Genomic DNA, 23,658 nt, shown 5'->3' with positions numbered 1-23,658 from the left:
TTAGCTTCACCACCTGGCACCTGTGGTCACTGTCTCTGCCTAGCCTGGTGGAGTCCCCTCCTCAGGCCTTAAAGGGCCAGCGTCTACCAGCTGGAAAGTAGATTACAAACGTAGGCATCATACTGCTAGGGCAGGAGGGGCATCCCGACAAGGGGCCCCCAGAGTTGGAGGTGGGAGATGGGGGAATGAGGAGAGAGGGCTGGCGCTCGTGGCTGTGACCCTAAGGCCCGTGTCTCCCATTCTTGGTTTTTCCAAATGCTGGTTTGCTCACGCTGCTGGCCTGGGGGTGCTGGTTAAAATGACAAGCCGTCCTGTCTAAGGCCCGAGGCCGCAAAGGTGCCAGACGGGGTGTATTTTTTAACAATCAAGTCAGATGATTCTGATGTCCTATCTCCCCATGTCGTATTCATTCATTCGTTCATTCGTTCTTTCTTTCTTTCAACAAGCATTTTGAGCTCCTAAAGTGAAAACAGCGATTCTTTAGGAGTTCATTGCTTCGGAGTCCAGGACCTATGATCTAGCTCCCCGCGTCCCCTGCCATGGTCTGAACCGTGAGATGGACCAGCAGGGCTCCCGTGGGCAGAGGTGGTCAGCCTTTCCCTGACTCCCTGGGCACCGCGCACCCATGCCTATCAGGGCGCACGTCACTGTGAAGCTGATCTGCCTGCTGTCCGTCTCTCCCAGCAGGCTGTGCCCCTGGCGGGGGGGGCTGGGGCTCCAGCCCCCCGCGCAAGCCCGCGTACTCTGTGCATGCTCAGCCACTGTTTGCCGACAATGTCCCGGTGGCTGTGACAGGAGCAGCCCCTCATTTCACAGGTGAGGAGACAGAGGCCCACAGAGCAAAGATTTCAGACCCGGACTCTAACTGAGAGATTAAGGGAGGAAGCTGGCCAGGCATCAGGGGTCCGTGTCCCCGGCCTCCTGCTACGGGCCTGGAGGGGGCACTTGGGTTGGCCCTGAGTCTGCCCTTCTCCCCACGCAGGGCAGCTCTGACTTAGGTGGTGACAGAGAGGTGGGGGGGGCTGGGTCACAGCAGAGGTGACCCTAGTGTCCCCAGCAGATTTTCCATCTGTCCTGGGAGCCTGTGGTCACAGCTTGGGTAATGCACTTGGCCGGCGCCTGGGTTCCCGTGCAGGTGGGGGTGGGGAGAGCTGGCAGTAGGCACACTGGTCCCTAGGGCATGAAGCCCCTTCCCGGGCACAGTGCATAACCCCTCTCCCTCACAGGTACATAGAACTCATCCACTCTCCCACAAACATGTGTGTTTACTCACAACCACACCCCCTAAGTGCCCAGTCACAGCCACACAAACTTCACTCCCTAACCCTTTCTCTCTCTCTCTCTCTCTCTCTCTCTACTCTCTCTCTCTCTCTCTCTCTCTCACACACACACACACACGTGCATATATACACACAGACATTTCCACTCATTAATTCAACAAAGACTCAACACCATTAGGTGTCAGTTTAGTACAGGGAAGAAAGGTGACTCTCAGCTCAGGGTGGGGCTGGGGCTTCCTGAAAGACTTCCTGGAGGAGGAGGCATTGCAGCTGGGCCTGGATGGGGCTGGAGAAGGGAAGTCTGGTCAGTGTCACTCGGGGGGTGGGTGAACTATATAGGAGAACAGAGCGAGATGAGGTGGGTGGGGTCAGTGAGATCGCACACATTTTGAATTCCCAGCTAAAGTGTCTACTTCCTCCCGTGGGAGCTGGGAGCCACGAGGGCTCTGAGTAGGAGGGCCGTAACCACAGTGGGAGAGGACAGAAAGGTCACTGTGGGGCCAGGATGGGAGGACAGGGGAGGCACAGGTGAGAGAGCTGAGAGTCTGGGGTAGGAGGTGGTGGTGGGAGGTAAGCAGCGGATGAGAGACCCAGAAGCCGGTCTGCCAGGCGCCGAGGGCTCCCCAGTCTGAGCGCCGTGCCCTCGTCCTGCCCACCCGCTGCCCGCCACGGGCACTGACCTCTGCAGCGGGACCTCTTCCAGCAGTTCCTCCTCCTCCTCCTTGTGGAAGCAGATGAAGCAGAAGGCTGGCATGTCCTCCGCCCCACAGCCCAGGGGCCAGGCTGGAGGCAGCTCCAGGACCGGGCGGGGGTGACGGGGGGCTGTCTCAGCAGCATCCTCCTCCCCGGGCTGGGCAGGGGTCCCCGAGCCAGAGTGCTCCAGGGTCAGCAGCCGGCTGGCCTCCGGGCCCTGCGCCTGCCCGCCTGCCACCTGTGCCTTTTCACGCAGGTTCCCCGTGGCCTCGGTGGGCGGAGGAGCCCGCGGCTCTGTCTGATGGGGACTCCTGTCCTGACGCGCAGGACCTCCAGCTGCAGCGCTGGACCTTAGAAGCCGCCCCTGGATGCCTGGGTCAGGTGGCCGCTGGAGGACGCAGGCCCAGCCGGGCCGCGGGCTGTCCCCTCTGCTGCTGCCTGTCACAGGTGAGGCCGGGAGGACAGGTTCTCAGGTGTCCTGTCCATCTGCTCATCTGTCTTCCCGGGCGTCCGCTCCTCACTGTTCAGCCGGCAGGGCAGGAGAGGTGGTTTCCCCGAGAAAGTTTGTTCTCCCCCGCTGAAGTGGGTGGCATGGGTGGCCTCCGGGAGGGAGGGTCAGGGCTTGAAGCTGAGAGACGGGTGAGGATGGGGTGAGGCTGGCACCGTGCCCACACTGTCCCCAAGAAAAGTTTTGGCTCCTGGAGTCCTCGCTCCAGCTGGAGCCTGGAGCTCGCTCCCTCCCTCCGCTCCCTGCTCCCTCAGACTCCGGAGTCTGCTCTGGCAGCCCGGCTAGGCTGTGGGTATTAATAGCTCCACATTCATGCTGAGAAGCTGGGAGGTTAACTCCTTCCCTGCCAGAGCTGGGGCGGGGCAGGGGGGGGGGAGCAGGTGACCGCTGGGAACAGAGGGAAGGGTGGTGTCTCACCTCTGTCCCCAGCTGAGCCCGGCCTGCCTCTGAAGGACCCTCAGATGCGACCTCCTGTGATCAGAGTGCCCTGGCCACTTGGACTCTCTGTGCCTGTTCCCAGGGAGCTGGGCGACCCTGGTGGCCCAGGGCAGCACTCCTGGGGTGGGCAGGACTCGGGAGGAGCTCCTTGGTGCTCCGGAGAGCATCCTCAGGACTCCTGCACTCACACATCCATCCCCCCTCAGTGCGCTGGTTCCCCCTCCCCGCCCCACGTTCTCCGAACAGCAGCGTCACTGACTCTGGGTCCAGTTTCGTCCTCACTGGCCTCCTGTGGGACCTACCCGGATGGACAGCACGCGGCCCCGTGGGGCCCAGGGATGCACTATGACTGTACATGTGACTGCACAGTCCTCCGTCTACTGAGGAGTGTGGGAAGAGGGTGGGTGTGGGAGAATCCGAGCAGAATCTGTTTGCTTGAAAATGTTTATCGAGGCCCTGGCCAGGTGGCTCAGTGAATAAAGCATTAACCTGGTGCGTCCAAGGTCACAGTATCAACCCCTGCTCAGGGCACGTATGAGAAGCAACCAGTGAGTACACAACTAAATGGAACAACTAAGTGAAACGAGTTGATCCCTCTCTTTCTTTTTCTCTCTCCCTCCCACCCTCCCCCATCTATCTTCCCTTTCCTCTCTCTCCTCCCAAAATCAATGGAAAAAAAAATATTAAAACACTCACACACAAAAAAGAAAATGTTTATTGAGCACCCAGCAATGCAGAGGGCAGATGCTATTCTGGCCTTAGTGGGGTCCCATCATCATAGCCGGAAGCCAATGGCATAGTGGCCCTCTACATGGTGCCTTAGTGTGAATTAGAAACAGGTCCTCCCCCAAATCCCTGCAGGGGCAGCCTCGCCCCCCCCCCAGCTTGTAGTGTGTGATTGCAAGCCGGATTTCAGCGCCACTCACCTTCTCTGCAGTTGACAACACGCGCAGCCAGGCAGTGGCACAGAAGAATCAATAAACAAGGGAAAAATAAATTCGGGTTGTCAAAAGTGCTGTGAAAAAATAAAGCAGGGAGATATGAGAGAGGCTGAGGATGGGGAGGGGGGTCGATAGGGTGTTCAGGGCAGACCTCTAGAAGAACTCATATTGGAGCTGTGACCTGCAGGAGGAGGAGCGGCTGGATCTGGAGGGACAGCAGTTCAGGAAGAAGGACCACAGGCGCCAGGGCCCAGAAGCAAGACTGAGCTGGCCTGTGTGAGAAAGAGGAGAAGGAGCAGAGGAGAAGGTCTTCACGCTGGGTGAGTAGGGTTTTCCAGGGGGCTCAACAGGTGGGACATCACCACCAGAGAGAACAGAGTATGTGCAAAGGCCCAGAGGCATGAAACGATGGATGGTGCCCTGCAAGGCAGGGAGAAGAGGGAGTTGACACGGTTAGATAGGTAGGAGGTATTCGTCCCAGAGCTGGCCCTCCCAGGGCTCTGAGGAGGAAGGGTGGGTGGGAAGAGGATGGACGTGTGAACAAGGGTCAGCTGAGGGGCTGAGGAGCTAGGTGTGGAGTCAGTTGAGTGTCTAGGTTGGTTGCGCATTGCTCAGAGACCCCTGGCAGACGGTGGGTGGGGGCTGTCTACCCTGCGGCTGCTCTGCCGAGCTCTGCATCGCTCTTTAAGAACTGTGACAGAACGGGGAGGGAGATCTTTTTCTGATTGGTCCACCCAGAGGGGTTATTTGAATTAGTGTATCCAAAGGGGTGACATCTTTCTGATCTGCACAAAAGTGCCCCATAGGCTGGGCTGGGGTGGTGACACGGCTTAGGTTCCAGTGTGAACTCTGCCAAGGACCTACTCTGTGCCCTGGGCCAGTCCCTGTCCCTCTCTGGAACCACAGATCCAGAGACTTAGCTAGAGGCCTGCTAATCCAATCGCTAGGACCCCAGGAAGGGTGGAGGCCCCTGAGGTCACACAGGGACACTGGGCCTCCCCACTCGCCTCTCAGTGCTCCGTCTTCCCTGCTCCAGGGCAGCCAGAGTCACGTGTGTTCCCGAGGAAGAGGACAGGGGACGAGAGGAAGAGAGGAGGCCAGGGGAGGAGGGGCCGAGGAGGGGAGGGAGGGCAGGCCAGGCTGTGGCTCCCTGGGGTGGGAGTCGGAGGGGTCAGGGTGCACCAGGCCTCCTGTCCCCCCTCTCCCCTTCCCCCTCCCCTGGGCCCCAGGGGTTGTCATTTGCGGATGTTAATTATTCACGATGCTGGTGCTCTGCCTGGTTTTAATGCACTCTGATGGCCTTCTCTAGCTAATGGGGAAAATCAATAGGGTTTAATTCTCGGTGGCTGCGACTCTCTGTTTGTCTCCTGTTTGCGTGGTCCGGCCTGGCTGTTGGGCTGGGAGTTGGAGCTGGAGACTCAGACCCAGTGCGGACAGCTGTGTCCACCGTTCCCTCTCCTATCCCCGACCCACTGACTCCAGCCTGGGGAGGGACAGAAGGGTCCCCAGGAAGCTCACACTCTGCCTCAAACATCTGGGAGGGTGTAAGTCCTTAAATCTCAGCCATTCCCTCGTTGCTCTCTGTCCCCAAAGAGATATTAGCCCCTATTGGCCCCTGCAGCATATGGATAGGCCGGAGGTGGGCCAGCAAAATCAGCTCTACCAGATTTGGGGGTTGCAGCTCTCGGCTCTGGTGTTTTTCGGCCTGGGGAGGCCTCGCCTGCTTGCCACTTAGGGCTCAGAGGGCCTGGCTCACAGACTTGTCCCGGGGACGGGGTGAATCCAGCCCAGGCCTCACAGTCCTGAAAAGGCTTACCATATTTTTCGCTCCGAAAGATGCACCTGACCATAAGACGCACCTAGGGTTTTAAGGAGAAAAATAAGAAAAAAAAATTCTGAACCAAATGGTGTGTTAAGATATTTAATAAAATATACCACAATAATATGTCAACAATGTAAACTCAACAGCAGCATTAACAACCATTAGCACCGTTATTAACAAATGAGAAAAGACTTTAATGTTCAAATACTCTTCTAGTTGTCCGGGAACCCGCAGCAGCTAAAAAATAAAAATAAACATTTGCTCCATAAGCATACGGGCATTTCCCCCTACACTTTTGGAGAAAAAAAAGTGCTTCTTATGGAGCGAAAAATATGGTAAATATAAACTGATATTGTTTCTGCATGCAGTGAAACATTCAGCTATAGATTTGGACCACTTCTCGGACAGGATAGAGAACTGAGAACGCTCTTGGGGCACTAAGAGTGCGTCCCACCACAGACACCCCCACCCCCACCCCAGGGATCCTGTCATCATCTTGTGACCAGAGCAACGTATCATGCTGCGTGTCTGTTAAATGCTAATCAGACAGGCATAAACATTTAAGCTACACCACGGTCCTCACAATGCTGCGTTCAGGACTTCTTTTCCTTTGTTTTATTTTTGATATGTTTCTATTCATTTGAGAAAGGGAGAGAGAGGAAGGGAAATAGAGAGGGGAAGGGAGAGAAAGAGCAAGAAAGAGAAGCACTAACTCATTGTTTCACTCGGCCGCTCCCTTTCGCTGTGCACTCATTGATTGCTTTTCATATATATACGCCCTGCCACCTCTGGCGTGCAGGGTCAACGCTTATCCACTGAGCTACCCTGCCAGGGCCTCAGGATTTAGTTAGGCTTCCACAACAAAATGAGCTTCCCCACAAGGAAGAGGCCTGAGCCGTCTTGGCATTGAGGGACCCTGCCTGCTTCCCGGAGAAACCTGGCCTTTCCTGATGGACCCAGAGCCCACACCTGGCTGGCTGAAAATGCCATGTCCCCACCATCCGGAGGGGCTGTCCCTGCCTGGCGCTGCGGCCCTCCAGAACCCAGGAGCCAGCACCTGGAGAATGGGGGCTGCCAGGCCTCCCCCAACCGTCCACCCAGGCCCCAACGGACACGGGCCTGTCCTAGGCCAGACAAGAAGTTTCCCAGGCACAGCTTTGCAGCAAGCAGACCTGGCTTGAGTCCCCCTCTGCTCTTTCCTTTTCATTCTCCTCACACTCCCTTCTTTTTCATTTTGGACGTGGGCGCACAGAAGGCTGACTTAGCCCTTCTTAGTTCATGGCACATTGTTATTCTTGGTCCACGCGGGGCCCCTCCCTTGTTTTGATTACTTTCCCTGTTTCTTTGTACCCCCATGGATGGCGGGCAGGAAAAGCTGCTGAAGTTTACTCTGAATACCCAGCTGTGGGCTTGTCAGGGGAATGACATGGGTGGAGCGTGCCACGTGCCCGCACGCAGTCACTGGGGGGCGGGGCGGGCCCAGCTCCGCTTCCGGTCGGGGTCTCTCCTCGGGGCTCTTTGACGCTTGGATGAAACGCCTTCCCCTGTGGTACACCCGAGCATGGCTGGTGTTTGTCAACGTCCCTAACTAAAGACCAGATGGGTGGCCTGACCCATGGTGGCACAGTGGATAAAGTGTCGACCTGGAACACTGAGGTCGCTGGTTCAAGGGCCTGGGCTTGCCTGGTCAAGGCACATACAGGAAGCCACTACTATGAGTTGATGCTTCCTGCTTCTCCTCTCTCTTTCTCTCTCTCTCTCTCCCCTCTCTCTAAAAATCAATAAAAAAAAAAAAGACCAGAAAAGTCTCTGGGATTGAACCTAGCTTGCTCCTAGTCTGAGGAGGAAGCAGATAAGACATAGCTAGTTCCCATTTCAAATTCTGATTCAGCACATCTAGGCCAGCCACGTGCTGAGCAGTTCATACAGGGCCTAGACAGGCCCAGAGAGGGAGTGGTCTCACCTGGGGGGGATTCTCTGCTTAGTGGGGGTAGGGTGGGGGTGGGAGATGGCCCTTCTCACTCTATTTATTAGGGGCAGCCAGGCTGCTGTAACAAAGAGGCCCACAGTACAGTGGCTCAAACAAATCTTCTGACCAATTAGTAAAGACCATATGCCACAGTTTTATTTCAAGTTGGCCACGAGGACAGAGGCTATGACCATGTCGGTTCAAAGAGACTCTCCCCTTTTTCAGGAAAGAGAATGGTTCGATAGTCTTTGTTTGGCCAACACAAGCCAGAAGTGTGTCCGGTGCCAAATTGTTAGCACTGAGTGAGTGAACACAGGGTGGGTGGGCGCTCACTTCCTACAAGAGGTCTCACTTGAATGAAAGTTCACTAGAATATTGCTTCAGCCTTTTGTCAAGAACTGCTAGTGTCTTGCCAGAAGGAGCTTGTGAATTACAACACGTGGAAAAGGTTAAGTTTCTTTCTTTTCTTTTTTTCTTTTTTTAAATTTTAGTGAGAGGAGAGGAGGCAGAGACAGAGTCACACATGCGCCCCAACCAGAATCCACATGGCAAGCCCACTAGGGGGTGATGCTCTGTCCATCTGGGGCTGTTGCACAGCAACTGAGCCATTTTTCTTTTCAGTGCCTGAGGTGGAGGCCACTAGCCATCCTCAGCCCCCAGGGCCAACTCACTCCAACCAAGCAAGCTATGGCTGCAAGAGGGGAAGAGAGAGAGAGAGGGAAGGGGGGGAGGAGGGGGGGAGAAACAGGTGGTCACTTCTCCTGTGTGCCCTGGCCAGGAGTCGAACCCGAGCTGGTGCTCGAACATTGAGCCAAGGCCAAGGTTATGTTTCACACCAGGTTTGGTCCAAGTTTTCTTTATCACAAAATGGAATTTTATTTCTCTTCAGGTAATAGGGTGGAGGTAGATGATCTTCTTAGTTGGGGCTGGCTTATGAGCACCATGGTCACGTTTGAGTCCCGAAGGAGGAGAAAAGAGGGAATGAGACTGAAGTGGCATTCCTCACTTTCACTCTTTCTGTCACCGAGTAATTGGTGTCTGAGCAGCAAGGGAGACTGGGAAATTCAGTTTCTAGCTGCACAGCCAAATGCATAAAACTGGGGCAGCAGTGGGGTGCCACTAAAAGGAAGAAGAGAGAGGAGAGTAAGTACAGTCAGCAGCTGTGAAGACCTAATTCATAGCTGAGGCTCTGAACCCTGCTCTCGGCTCCCTGTCACAAACTGTTTACCAGTCCATTGTTTGGGTCTTATTTTTAATTGAGGAAATATATGGAACAACCGATCTATATCGGGCCAAAGGACAAACACTCCCAGATATCAATTATATGAGTTGTTGAAATTTACCGAGATTTTCAGTTTTGTCAAGAGGGTTGGAAACTGCATTACTGAAAGTGAAGTTTAAAAAAAAAGAAGCAGCAGCAGCAGCAATGATTAACTCCAGGGAAAACAAAAAGCTGCACAAGAAAGGACATGTAACCATAGTACACTATGTGGCCGAGCTGTGATTATTATATATGAAGATATAACAATATAAATGCTAAAAACTGTTTTAACCAAAAAGGGTCTGTGCCTGACCAGGTGATGGCGCAGTGGGTAGAGCATCGGACTGGGATGCAGAGGACCCAGGTTCGAGACCCCGAGGTCGCCAGCTTGAGCGTGGGCTCATCTGGTTTGAGCAAAAGCTCACCAGCATGAACCCAAGGTCGCTGGCTCCAGCAAGGGGTTACTCGGTCTGCTGAAGGCCCGTGGTCAAGGCACATATGAGAAAGCAATCAATGAACAACTAAGGTGTTGCAACGCACAATGAAAAACTAATGATTGATGTTTCTCATCTCTCTCCGTTCCTGTCTGTCTGTCCTGTCTATCCCTCTCTCTGACTCACTCTCTGTTTCTGTAAAATAAAAAAAAAAAGGGTCTGTAACTACCTTGGGAGGATGAGGACAGGATGCATGTGTGCGGGAAGGCAGGGCAAAGGTGTAAGAGAACTAAATTTTCTTTTTTTTATATTGCAAAGTAAGATCAAAACCAGAAAAATCAATAAATGCCTGCATTAGTATATTATCTAGAATCCAGCAGCATCAGCTTTAGCCAGGAGCTTATTAGAAATGAAGAACCGCCTGACCAGGTGGTGGCGCAGTGAATAGAGCGTCGGACTGGGATGCGAAGGACCCAGGTTCGAGACCCTGAGGTCGCCAGCTTGAGCATGGACTCATCTGGTTTGAGCAAAGCTCACCAGCTTGGACCCAAGGTCACTGGCTCGAGCAAGGGGTCACTTGGTCTGCTGAAGACCCGTCCGTGTCAAGGCACATATGAGAAAGCAATCAATGAACAACTAAGGTGTCGCAATGAAAAACTGATGATTGATGCTTCTCATCTCTCTCTGTTCCTGTCTGTCTGTCCCTATCTATCCCTCTCTCTGTCCCTGTAAAAAAAAAAAAACAACTTAAAAAAATAAAAAAGAAATGAAGAACCTTGGACCCCACCCCAGACTTGCCGAATCAGACCTGTATTTTAACAAGATCCCGGGTGAGTCACAGTTCCTTAAAGTTTGAGGAACCCCGACTTTAGATGATGGCAAGCAGAAGAAACAACTAAAAGGCTTAATTCATTGCCTTTCAGAAGAGACCCGGAGTACAGAGAGGGTGGGATAGGGGACTGCTAATTTTTTTATATAAGCCCTGTAGATTTTTTTTGAGTTTTAAACTATGTGGAAGATTTATGTTGCTAAAAGAAATAAATCATGTGTATGATTTAAAATCCCAACAATACAGCCCGACCCGAGGTGACACAGTGGATAAAGCACCGACCTGAAATGCTGAGGTCGTGGGTTTGAAGCCCAGGGCTTGCCTGATCAAGGCACATGCAGGAAGTAACTACCAGTTGATGCTTGCTGCTCCTCCTCCCTTCTCTCTCTCTCTCAAATCAATAAATAAAATCTTTTTTTAAAAATCCCAACAATAAAAAATAGAATGCAAAGGCTTCCTCCTGCTAGAGATCCCAGGCTTCCCTTTACCTTGTCAACAGTTCCTAGAAAACCCCTTCAGAACATTTCTCTGCACTTGAACCGAAGTGTGTACGACTCCACAGATACAAGCATACGCAAATGCATTGTTTGCTCTGCACCTTGCTATTTTCACTAAACAATATCTGAGAGACTGTTCCAAATAAGCACACATAGATCTGCTTAATGTGTTTATAGGTTGCTTTTATATGCTATTACAGTGTGCCTAGCACTGTAATTTATTTAACCACTCCCCTACTGATGGAAAATTCAGTTGTTTCCAAGACTGCTTCTGTTACAAGATGCTGCAATAACATTTTGTAACTGCAATATCGTGTAGAGGTAAGGGCACAGACCCTGGACGTAGAATGCCTGCGGAGCTTGTATGCTGGTGGTAGGAGACAGGCAATAAGTAAGACGAATGAATAAACTGTATGATGATAAGGTAAGGAAGTAGAGCGAGAAAGAGGGATGGAGTAAGAGGCTTGGATTTTAGACAAGGTGGTTGTGGAGGGTGCCCCTGATACAGAGGCACGGACCGGAAGGGGATGAGTGGTAAGATACATTAATACCTGAGGGGACAGCACTCTGGCAAAGGATCAGGAATGGGGAACTTACTACCACCTTCCACGACAGCTGCTGGCAGTAGGAAGGGCCCCTGTGCCTTCACCCCCAGCCCTAAATCTGTCTTTGGGGGCCCATACAAAAGATTGCTTTCCCCTGGGAGCAGCAATCCCCCCATCAGAGGAGAGAGCTGCAGTGCCACGTGTCCCTGTATTGTGACGGAGCCACCCAAAGAACTACGGTGGCACTGGCCACCACTGAAGAAACCTGGGGGCCTCAGAGAGGGGGCTGGATTCCCAGCCTAGCGGGGGCAGTCTCTGGCAGCAGGGGACCGCCCCCGGGCGCGGGTCCTTCCACCTAGTGGTATAAGGTGGAGAGGAGGAGCCAGAGGGTGTGCGGCGCGGAATGATCTCTCCTTCTGAACCCAACGAAGACCAGCTCCAGAGTTTCTCTGTCGAGGTATCCGGGCCAGCAATCTGATTGCAAGAGGAAGGGTTGGCTTTGAGGCAGTGCTGGAGATCAAGGCTATGCTTATTTGGGATGACTTTGGGGGAAACTGAGGAACCAGTCGGAGAGATTAAGCCCCTCAAGCCACTCGTTAAGCGTCGCCATTGCCCCAGGATCACAGGAGCAGGAACATGTATGTCTTTCTCACTCCCCCTGCTCCAAGTCTGCCTCTAGCGCCACCTACGGGCAGACTCTGCCACCATCGCTGACCCAGTGGAAGGTGGTTGACCAGAGTCCCACTGTCGGCATTGCAAACTGAGTATATAGAAGGAATGGGTTTGAGCTTAATACCTGGCACCTGGGCTTTTCAAATCTGTGAGGAAAAGGTGGGCGACTCGATAGTCTTTGAAAAATATAAATCACTCACTGGATACCGCACTTCTTAAAGCACAGAAAACGACAGGTGGATCAATGATTTCAAAGTTTAAAAAATATATAAAAGAATTAGAAGAAAAAAACCCTGTTTTTTAAATCTCAAAGGGAAAGTGTTTTCCAGGAGAGAAATGAAATTCAGATATCAAGTCATCTTTTTAGATTTTTTTCTATACAGCAAAAACTAATATGAACAAGCCCCTCCCCCTGCCAACTATTTTTCAAGTATGTAATATAAATGACAGATACAGGATAATATCCCGAATACAAGATCAGCTGTTACAAATAGTCCAGAAAGGACCACAAACCCAATGAGACAAACAGAGACCAGGAACTTGCGGTTTCAAAATAAAGAAATAAAAAGAGCCAATAAGCATGTGGGAAAAGATTTTCAGCTTGTCTCATTCCTGAAGGCCTCTGCACTTCCTGTGTCTTTTTCTGGAATACCTGGAATACCTACTACTCATGAGCAGGGGCTTGAATTACAGAATATCACCGGTGCGAAGACCTCTACAGGGTCCTCTGGGGCAGGCGTCCCCTCTGCCACAGAGTGACGAAACTGGCAGGGACAAGGCCATGCCAGCAGCACAAGGGTTTTGATTTCATCTTCAGAGCGAGCAGAAGCCAGTGACAGCGGGAGAGGCCATGGTCAGGTCTGTGTTTTGAAATGCCCCCTCTGGCTGCTGGGGGCAGGTGCGGGCTGGGAGCCCATGGAGGAGGCGGTGCAGCGGGCCGAGCCAAACGAGACCGCAGCTGGGGCAGACTGGTGGCAGCTGGGAAGAGAGGAGCTGGTGAGCTAGAAAGGTGTCTGGAGGGTAAATCTGGGGCCTTGGTGAGGCTTGGGGAAGAGGGAGGGGTTGAGGATGACGTCTGCGCTCCGGTTCACGTGTCTAGGCCTGTGCTTTGCCCTTCCCTGGGCTAGAGACTGCCAAAAGGGGCTTGTAGGGAGGGTCGCGAGGGCCAGCTCGGCCCGGGGGCCAGGGGCGGAAACATCGGAGTGGAATTGTGGAGCAGGAAGTTGGGGGTACAGAACTGAGGCTCCAAGGCGAGGTTTGGGCAGACTGTGCTTCAAGTCAAGGGTGTGGGTGACATCAACTCGGCTGAGTGTGGAGTGAGAGGAAGAGAGGACCTAGGGTCCCATCCGGAGGAACGTGCACATTTACTTGCCACCAGAGGGCGCTGAGCCAGTGAAGGGAATGAAGTAGGGAAGCCAATGTCACGGAGGTCCGCTTCGTTTAAGGAGAGGAGGCTCAACAGTGCTGAATGCTAAGGAGGGGCCGACATGATGAAGACTTAGGCGCAGTGGATAAAGCGTCGACCTGGAGTGCTGAGGTCGCCGGTTTGAAACCCTGGGCTTGCCTGGTCAAGGCATGTGTGGGAGTTGATACTTCCTGCTCCTCTCCCTTTCTCTCTCTCTCTCTCTCCCCTCCCCCCGAAAATTGACTACATAAAGTCTTAAAAAAAGGAAAAAAAAAGAGAAAAAGTCCACAGGACTTAACTTTGATGCCAGAGGCAACCTGAATGCTGGGTATTCTGTGTTGTGGGCGGCCCTGTGCTGGCATGTGCTGGCAAAGGTGCTCAGCAGCCTCCCTGGCCTTTGCCCCCTAGATGCCAAGAGCACCCCTCTCCCCCAGTAATGACAACCAAAACTGCTTCCAGGCATTGCCTAATGGCACCCTGGAGGGCAAAATCCCCCCCCTTGAGTGCCCCTGCCTTGGCAGTGTGCAAGAAGAGTCAGTCACATTAGATAGCTGGTTCTAGAAGTTTGCTTGTGGAGAAGGGAAGCGAAATAAGCTAGTACCTGGAGAGGAAAGTGAGAGTTACTTTGTTATTTTTTTAGGAAGGGAAGCCTTGGAGGTGGTACAAATAATGACAACGTATCAAACTTTTGAATTGTTTGCCACTCTGATAGGCAAAAAATAGCAGCACAGTATGGTTTTGATGTGCGTTTCTCTTAACATGAATGAACTTGATATTTTTTCATAGGTTTAAGAGATATCTTTTTAATGTTTTTTCTACCCATTTTTCTATTGGTTTATTGGTCTTTTTCTTATTGAGTTTAAGAATTCTATATATCAAGCCGAAGAGCCCTTTTTAAAAAGATTTATTGATTTTACCTTTTTTTTTTTTAACAGAGACAGAGAGTCAGAGAGAGGGACAGACAGACAGGAACAGAGAGATGAGAAGCATCAATCATTAGTTTTTCGTTGTGCATTGCAACACCTTAATTGTTCATTGATTGCTCTCCCATACATGCCTTGACCGCGGGCCTTCAGCAGACCAAGTAACCCCTTGCTGGAGCCAGCGACCTTGGGCTCAAGCTGGTGAGCTTTTGCTCAAACCAGATGAGCCCGCTCTCAAGCTGGCTACCTCGGGGTCTCGAACCTGGGTTCTTGGCATCCCAGTCCTACGCTCTATCCACTGCGCCACCGCCCGGTCAGGCAAGAGCCCTTTTTTAAAAGTTATGCATTATAAATATTTTTTCCTAGTTTGTCATTTTTATTTTGACTTATGAGGCAAGAGACATAAGCCCTTGTGTACATTTCAGATGCATTGTGCAAATTCATACAATTCTCTTGAGTGGCAATTTGTCATTATCTATCAAAATTGCAAATGCATTTATTTTTTGACTCAGCAATCTCACTTCTGGGAATTTATGCTACAGAGCTACTTGGCACAGATAAAAATATGTGTGTGTGTGTCTGTGTGTGTCTGTGTGTGTGCGTGTGTGTCTGTGTGTGTGCGTGTGTGTGTCTGTATGCGTGTGCATGTGCGTGTGTGAATGTGTCTGTGTGTGTGTGTCTGTGTGCGCGCGCGTGCACGCGTTGATTGTTGTTGCTCTTGACTTTTTCTCATAAGACTGGAAATAGGGCCCTGGCCAGTTAGCTCAGTCAATTGAGAGAGTCTTCTCTAACCAACAAGGTTGTAGGTTCGATCCCTGGTTGGGGCACACACGGGAAGCAACCAAAAAAAATGCACAACAGCCTTGGCTGGTTGGCTCTGAGTAGAGCCTTGGCCTGGCATGCAGACATCCAGGTTCAACCCCCAGTCAGGGCACACATGAGAAGTGACCATCTGCTTCTCTTCTCTCCCTCCTCCTCCCCTCCCCCTCCCCCTCCCCCTCCCCCTCTCCCTCTCCCGGAGTCTGTCTCACTATCTCTTCTCCTCTTCACTGGAATAAAACAACAACTGAGTGGAACAACAAATGCCTCCCTTCTCCTTCTTCTCTCTTTCCCTTCCTCTCTCTGTCTCTAAAAATCAATAAAAATTAAGCCCTGGCTGATTGCTCGGTTGGTTGGAGCAGTGCCCTGGAGCGTGGAGGTTGCCGGTTCAATTCCCCAATCAGGACACATATGGGAGCAGCTCAATGTTTCCCTCTCTCTCATTCCCTGACTCTCTCTCTCTCAAAAAAAAGAAGGCTGAAAACAGCCCAAGAGGCCATTAATAGGAGGCTGATTAAATAAACTGTGGTACATGCATAAAATGAAATATTTTGCTGCTGTAAAAAAATGAAGAAAAATTCTATGTACTGGAATGGAAACATTGCTAGGGCATACCGTTAGTTGAAAAAAAGCAAGAGGAAGAATTGTATATGTAGTGTGTCACCTTTTAGGTAAGACACGGGGGAAGTGGGGAATGCGAAAATGTATTGCATTTGCACGGAGAGAAAACCCCTGGGAAACAAGTAACTACGGTGACCACGAAGGGCTGCTCCCAGGGAGAGTGGAGAACGGGTGGCACGCCACTTAGTCTCGGTTTTAGTTCTTTTATAAATTGTTGAATTATTTCCTCTTTAGAAAGTTGATGAGATGGATTCCGGTTGAGAGAAAATTTGGAAGAGAGAAGTTCCCCACGAGGTGGGGCAGGGTGGGATTCAAGGCCCAGGTGGAAGTGTCGTGACTTGCCTCAGTTTCTCCAGCGGTCAACCGAGGGCTCTTGAGCTAGCCATGAACAACACACCCCGCATTGACTCTCGTCCAGTGTGACTCACTCCCCTTCTCTGAGAGGCTGGCGAGGATGCGGCCTGGGGAACACACCTTCTCCCTGGGGAACAGGCCTTCTCCTCCCTGGGGAACACACCTTCTCCCTGGGGAACAGGCCTTCTTCTCCCTGGGGAACACACCTTCTCCCTGGGGAACACACCTTCTCCCTGGGGAACAGGCCTTCTCCTCCCTGGGGAACAGGCCTTCTCCCTGGGGAACAGGCCTTCTCCTCCCTGGGGAACACACCTTCTCCCTGGGGAACACACCTTCTCCCTGGGGAACACACCTTCTCCCTGGGGAACAGGCCTTCTTCTCCCTGGGGAACACACCTTCTCCCTGGGGAACAGGCCTTCTCCTCCCTGGGGAACACACCTTCTCCCTGGGGAACACACCTTCTCCCTGGGGAACAGGCCTTCTTCTCCCTGGGGAACACACCTTCTCCCTGGGGAACAGGCCTTCTTCTCCCTGGGGAACACACCTTCTCCCTGGGGAACAGGCCTTCTCCTCCCTGGGGAACACACCTTCTCCCTGGGGAACAGGCCTTCTTCTCCCTGGGGAACACACCTTCTCCCTGGGGAACACACCTTCTCCCTGGGGAACAGGCCTTCTTCTCCCTGGGGAACACACCTTCTCCCTGGGGAACACACCTTCTCCCTGGGGAACAGGCCTTCTCCTCCCTGGGGAACAGGCCTTCTCCCTGGGGAACAGGCCTTCTCCTCCCTGGGGAACAGGCCTTCTCCCTGGGGAACACACCTTCTCCCTGGGGAACAGGCCTTCTCCTCCCTGGGGAACAGGCCTTCTCCCTGGGGAACAGGCCTTCTCCTCCCTGGGGAACAGGCCTTCTCCCTGGGGAACAGGCCTTCTCCTCCCTGGGGAACAGGCCTTCTCCCTGGGGAACACACCTTCTCCCTGGGGAACAGGCCTTCTCCTCCCTGGGGAACAGGCCTTCTCCCTGGGGAACACGCCTTCTCCCTGGGGAACACGCCTTCTCCCTGGGGAACACGCCTTCTCCCTGGGGAACAGGCCTTCTCCCTGAACTGAATCATCACGGCCCGGAAATGGAGGGGTGACAGAGTCCACATGTGGTCGGCGTGTGGAACGTGTGCACCGCCCAGGACTTCCAGTCTGATGCCGTCCGTGTCAAGACTGACGGCCTAAGCCGTTCCAGATCTAGAACAAATCCTAGAACTCTTTCCAGAATAATTCAGGAAGAAAATCTCTCTTGCCTTTAGAGTTATTCTCGAGAGAATGATGGTCTGGAGCAGCCGGGGTCATCACCAAGGGAGAGCTTGGCTAAGAGCAAAGCAACACCTTAGAGACAGCCTGACCTGTGGTGGCGCAGTGGATAAAGCATCGACCTGGAATGCTGAGGTCGCCGGTTCAATACCCTGCACTTGCCTGGTCTAAGGCACATATGGGAGTTGAAGCTTCCTGCTCCTCCCCCCTTTCTCTCTCTCTCTCTCTCTCTTCTCTCTAAAATGAATAAATTAAAAAAAAAAAAAAACCTTAGAGACAGTGAGACCAAGTCCCAAGGATGTGGTAGGAGCCCCTGGATCAGGCTATGCCTGAAGGCCTCCTACACCTAGACTTTTATAATAGGGGAATCAGAATATATCCTTGTTCGTTAAAGCCAATTTGAATTGCTTTTCTGTCCCACAAACTAAAATATTCCCGAGAAGTTCAGCCCATGACAAGCAGTGTGGCATGCAGGCAGCGAGGCCGGGAACTAAGGCCCAAGCTGCTTGCTGTCAGACCCAGTGCAAAGTGCAAGGCACTGATTGGCCAGAGCCTGAATCCGAAGTGTGCACATAGCTTCCCTTGATGTCTGAGCTCTGCCTTGTCTCTGAGCGTTTCCTAGACCATTGGGTTTAGCCCAAAGTGCATCTCTCTGCTCTCCATGTCTGTCTGTGCAGTGTGGTTGGCACTACATTATGTGCCATCTCATCTCTTGTTGTCCTGAGCTGGTCTTTAAGTCTTGGCAACCACCTGACCAGGCGGTGGAGCAGTGGATAGAGTGTCGGACCAGAATGTGGAGGACCCAGGTTTGAGACCCCGAGGTCGCCAGCTTAAGCGCGGGCTCATCTGGTTTGAGCAAAGCTCACCAGCTTGAACCCAAGGTCGCTGGCTCGAGCAAGGGGTTACTCAGTCTGCTGAGTAACATATGAGAGGTCAAGGCACATATGAGAAAGCAATCAATGAACAACTAAAGTGCCACAATGAAAAACTGATGATTGATGCTTCTCATCTCTCTCCGTTCCTGTCTGTCTGTCCCTATCTATCCCTCTCTCTGACTCTCTCTCTGTCTCTGTAAAAAAAATTAAAAATTTTAAAAAAAATTAAAAAAAATCCATGTTTAAGTCTTAGCAACCTTGGGCTGCTGTTCAGCTTTTCTCTCTCTTTAAAAACTTTTTTAGGGCCCTGGCCGGTTGGCTCAGCGGTGGAGCATCGGCCTAGCGTGCGGAGGACCCAGGTTCAATTCCCGGCCAGGGCACACGGGAGAGGCGCCCATTTGCTTCTCCACCCCTCCGCCACGCTTTCCTCTCTGTCTCTCTCTTCCCCTCCCGCAGCCGAGGCTCCATTGGAGCAAGGATGGCCCGGGCGCTGGGGATGGCTCTGTGGCCTCTGCCTCAGGCGCTAGAGTGGCTCTGGTCGCAACATGGCGACGCCCAGGATGGGCAGAGCATCGCCCCCTGGTGGGCAGAGCGTCGCCCCTGGTGGGCGTGCCGGGTGGATCCCGGTCGGGTGCATGTGGGAGTCTGTCTGACTGTCTCTCCCCGTTTCCAGCTTCAGAAAAAAAAAAAATGAGAAAAAAAAAACAAAAAAACTTTTTTATTCACTGATTTGAAAGAAAGAGGAAGGGAGAGAGAAAGAGACAGGAATATTAATCTGCTCCGGTATGTGCCCTGACCAGGGATTGAACCGGCAGCCTCTGTGCTTCAGAACAAAGCTCTAACTAACCGAGCTATCCAGCCAGAGCAAGCTTTTTTCTTTTGATGTGAATGCCAGGCCAGGTCCTGGCTCTTATGGATTCATTTCTCCCCACAGCTCAGGGCTAAGCACATGGATGGAATTTTGGGTGGCAGCATGGAACAATGGAAGGAGCACTGGCTTTGAACCTTGGCTCTGCCACTTACTAGCTGTGTGACCTTCAGCAAGTTACTCAACTGTCGTGAGTCTTGTGAGGGTTAGCGTGAAGACACTCTGTGTCAGGCCTGGGGCGAAGGGCTGACAGTACAATGGTGAGTGTATTAGTCAAAACATACTTTGGGCCCTGGCTAGTTGGCTCAGTGGCTGGAGTGTCAACAGGGCATGCAGATGTCCCAGGTTCAATACTCAGTCAGGGCACACATGAGAAGTGACCATCTGCTTCTCTCCCCCTCCCTCTCTCCTTCTCTCTCTCTTCCCCTTTCACAGCCAGTGTCTTTTTTTTTTTTTTTTTTGTGCATTTTTCCGAAGCCAGAAATGGGGAGGCAGTCAGACAGACTCCCGCATGCGCCCGACTGGGATCCACCCGGCATGCCCACCAGGGGGCGATGCTCTGCCCATCTGGGGCGTTGCTCTGTTGCAACCAGAGCCATTCTAGTGCCTGAGGCAGAGGCCACAGAGCCATCCTCAGCACCCAGGCAAACTCTGCTCCAATGGAGCCTTGGCTGCGGGAGGGGAAGAGAGAGACAGAGAGGAAGGAGAGGGGGAGGGGTGGAGAAGCAGATGGGCGCTTCTCCTGTGTGCCCTGGCCGGAAGTCGAACCCGGGACTCCTGCATGTCAGGCCAACGCTCTACCACTGAGCCAACCAGCCAGGGCCTCACAGCCAGTGTCTTGATGGGTTCGAGTGTCAGCCCCGGGCACTGAGCAGCTAGGTGAGCATAGCTCGGTTGGTCCAAGCATCGGCTTCAGGCACTGAAGATAGCTTGGTTGATCGGAGCATCCTCCCTAGACGGGATTAGGGCACATGTCGGAATCTGTTTATCTCCCCTCTTCTCACTTAAAAAAAAAAAAAAAAAAAAAAAAAAGACATACTTTGGTTGATGGCAAGAATAGTGCCCAACCCTGTTTCCTTTTCATGTTGGCACACAACTAGACTCACATGTCTTAATCTCCTTTGCATCTGGGTGGGGCCATATGGCTAAGTTCTGGCAGATGGAATTTGGGGTGAAAGTGATATATGAGGCTTCCAGACCTTTCTCCTAAAATACCTCCTGACGAATGCTTCCTACTCTCTCTTTTTCTGTGCGCCAGCGGATAGAGAAGATGTGGTGACTGAAGAGACCAAAGGAAGGTGAATCCCAAGATGAAGAAGGTCTGGGAACCTGAATGACTATGTGGAACCCTGCCAACCCCTGTGGCTGTGACAGGAACAAGAGATAAACTTCTACTCTGTTACGCTACTGAGATTTTAGGTTGTAACAGCAGCATAGCCTACCCCAACATCAACTGTGACCAACTGAGCAAAAGTGAATTCCTAGGAAGGACTCTTAGAGTCAACAGGAGGCTTGAAGATGGGCAGCTCTTGGGGATAGGAAGGAGGACTTGTCATTTAGGGTGACATCTATGCATCTAGAGCATAGTTCAACCATTTCAATCTCTTTGTGTCACTATTCAAATTCCTGGTGGCGGGGTCCATCTGTCTAGCTTTGGCCATATACCCCTTGCCCTTTGACTTGAGAAGAGACGTTTGATTTCAATCTCTATTTACTATATATACTTAATGAGAGGAGGAAAACCCCAAAAGGGAATTGAGGGGGAGGTGGATGTTGGGCAGGCTGTGCTCAACAAGTGCTCCCCCAAATAAGCACAATCCCTCTCCTTCTTAGAGCTCCATCCAGCCTGGGGGAGGCCCAGACTAGCCCCATCCTCCCACAATGCAGTACAATGGACTGGCTGACCTCTGTGATGGAGAAGTACAGGCAAACAGACTTGGGCTGAGAAGTCAAGGAGAGCTTCCCAGAGGAAGTGGCATTTGATCTCAGTCTTGAAGAGTGATGGGGATTTATAATAGTCTCCCCTTATCCATAGTTTTTCTTTCCAAGTTTTCAGCTGTCCACAGTCAACCATGGCCCGAAAATATTAACTGAAAAATTTCAGAAACAAACAATTCAGAAGTTTGAAGCCGCTTGCTGTTCTGAGCGTCGTGATCAGATTTCCCACGATCCCACTGCACCCTGCTCAGGATGTGATCGCTCCCTCTGTCTAGTGCAGGAGTCGGGAACCTTTCTGGCCGAGAGAGCCGTGAACGCCACATATTTTAAAATGTAATTCCTTGAGAGCCATACAATATGTTTAACACTAAATACAAGTAAATGTGTGCATTTTATGTAAGACCAACACTTTTAAAGTACAATAAGTCTCTGAATTCTTTTTAATAACGTTGTTATGCTGTTGCTAACCAATGATAAATAAAGTACTTCTTACCATTAATGCGACTTCTGGTGCTGCATGGTTTTGCTGATGGCTTTGTAGTCTGGTTGATACGTGGTGAGGTTAAGCTTCACGCAGGCGTTGAGACTTCCATCCGTTAAACGTGATCGTGCCTGACCTGTGGTGGCGCAGTGGATAAAGCATTGACCTGGAAATGCTGAGGTCGCCGGTTTGAAACCCTGGGCTTGCCTGGTCAAGGCACATATGGGAGTTGATGCTTCCAGCTCCTCCCCCCCTTCTCTCTCTCTCTCTCTCTCTCTGTCTCTTCTCTCTCTCTCTCCGTCTCTCCCTCTCCTCTCTAAAAATGAATAAATTTAAATAAATAAATAAATAAATAAGCGTGATCGTAGGTTGGTCTTAATGTTCTTTAGATGTGAGAAAGACTGCTCACATGCATACGTAGAGCCAAACATGGTCAGTACAGCAACACTCACACGCTGCAGTGCGTGGTATGTGACGGGAAGCGCGTTCCAAGTTTTGACAATCAGCTGGTCTGCGGGTTGAAGTTTTTTCATTTCTTCCCACTTGTGTTTGCTTGCCAACTCTGCTTGCTGTCATGTAAGTCTTTCCAAATCTTCATTCAGTGACTTGAACTTATTCACCCACATGTCTGAGGCCTTCAGGTCAGCAGCTTGTAGCTCAAAATCTCTGACGGAGACACCAGGGATGTAACTCAGGTTGGCGCTGTCCACTGCACACTCGTGTGGATGGGTGATGAACTTAAAAAGACAAGTGCGTCCTGACTAGGCGGTGGCGCAGTGGATAGAGCATTGGACTGGGATACAGAGGACCCAGGTTCGAGACCCCGAGCTCACCAGCTTGAGCACAAGCTCATCAGATTTGAGCAAAAGCTCACCAGCTTGGACCCAAGGTCGCTGGCTTGAGCAAGGGGTTACTCAGTCTGCTGAAGGCCCGTGGTCAGGGCACATATGAGAGGGCAGTCAATGAACAACTAAGGTCTCGCAATGAAAAACCGATGATTGATGCTTCTTATCTCTCTCTGTTCCTGTCTGTCTGTCCCTCTCTCTGACTCTCTCTGTCCCTGTAAAAAAAAAAAAAGACGAGCACGCTCACAAAATTCTCCAAAGTGCTCTTTTTTTTCCTATGTTTTTATTTTTTAATGAAGTTGGAAATGGGGAGGCAGTCAGACAGACTCCCACATGCACCCGACTGGGAGCCACCGGCATGCCCACCAGGGGGCGATGCTCTGCCCATCTGGGGCGCTGCTCTGTTGTGACCAGAGCCATTCCAGCACCTGAGGCAGAGGCCATGGAGCCATCCTCAGTGCCCGGGCCAACCTTGCTCCAATGGAGCCTTGGCTGCGGGAAGGGAAGAGAGAGACAGAGAGGAAGGAGAGGGGGAGGGGTAGAGAAGCAGATGGTCGCTTCTCCTGTGTGCCCTGGCCAGGAATCGAACCCGGGACTCCTGCACACCAGGCCGACGCTCCACCACCGAGCCAACCAGCCAGGGCCTCCAAAGCGCACTTTGAATGACTGCAGGAGATTAGATGTGAAACCCGCTAGCTACTGGAGATCAAGATGTTGAGCAGGGTCACTTGTTGTGCATGCATCTTTAAACTCTCCCAGTTTTTCAAAGTGTAGTAAACGACCTGTTTCAATGTCGGTGATGAGGAGTTCTAGCTTGTTTTCAAATGCAAACACTGCTTGTTAAAGGGATAAGACTATATTTTCAATGCCTTGCATTTTCACATTGAGCTGGTTCAGATGTTCAGTCATGTCTACGAGATAGTTGAACTTCAGGAGCCACTCAGTGTTAGCTAACTCAGGATGCTCGATGTTTTTCATTTCAAGAAAAGTCCGGATTTTGCTCAGACAAGCCGCGAAACGGCTGAGCACCTTCCCTCTTGACAACCAACGTACATTGCTGTGCAGAAGCAGACCAGGATAATTATTCCCAACTTCATCCAGCAGTGTTTTAAACTGGCAATTATTTAAAGCTCGGGCAACAATAAAGTTGACCACCCAAATGACCAGCGACATCACCTCACCAAGCTGCTCACCACACATCTGAGCAGTGAAAACTTAGGATGGGTCTCTTTTCACGTTCACGAAGAAGTGCTACGAATCCTCTGTTTTTCCCCACCATGCCCAGAGCACCATCAGTACACACCGAAATAAGTTTATCCATTGGTAGATTTTTTTTCT

The 23,658-nt window shown here is 51.7% G+C and overlaps 1 protein-coding gene and 1 long non-coding RNA gene across 3 annotated transcripts in view; one reads left to right on the top strand and one right to left on the bottom strand.

The window, feature by feature from the left end:
• Nucleotides 1-2,081, bottom strand: part of SBK1 (SH3 domain binding kinase 1) — a 49,720-nt gene extending 47,639 nt beyond the window's left edge. For both annotated transcript variants that reach the window (XM_066275555.1, XM_066275556.1), the window contains exon 1: nt 1,961-2,081. In XM_066275555.1, the coding sequence (XP_066131652.1) occupies nt 1,961-2,034 (74 nt within the window). In that variant the 5' untranslated portion in view covers nt 2,035-2,081. The remainder of the gene's footprint in view (nt 1-1,960) is intronic.
• Nucleotides 2,082-2,281: 200 nt separating this feature from the next.
• On the top strand, nt 2,282-21,769 carry LOC136334816 (uncharacterized). The gene is made up of 3 exons (XR_010731219.1): nt 2,282-2,420; nt 4,048-4,180; nt 20,315-21,769. It is a non-coding gene; the product is annotated as an uncharacterized lncRNA (long non-coding RNA).
• The last annotated feature ends 1,889 nt before the right edge of the window (nt 21,770-23,658 follow it).

Source organism: Saccopteryx bilineata, chromosome 4 (genome assembly GCF_036850765.1).
Source record: "Saccopteryx bilineata isolate mSacBil1 chromosome 4, mSacBil1_pri_phased_curated, whole genome shotgun sequence".
Taxonomy (NCBI): Eukaryota; Metazoa; Chordata; class Mammalia; order Chiroptera; family Emballonuridae; genus Saccopteryx; species Saccopteryx bilineata.
This window is presented reverse-complemented; position numbering and strand designations above follow the sequence as displayed.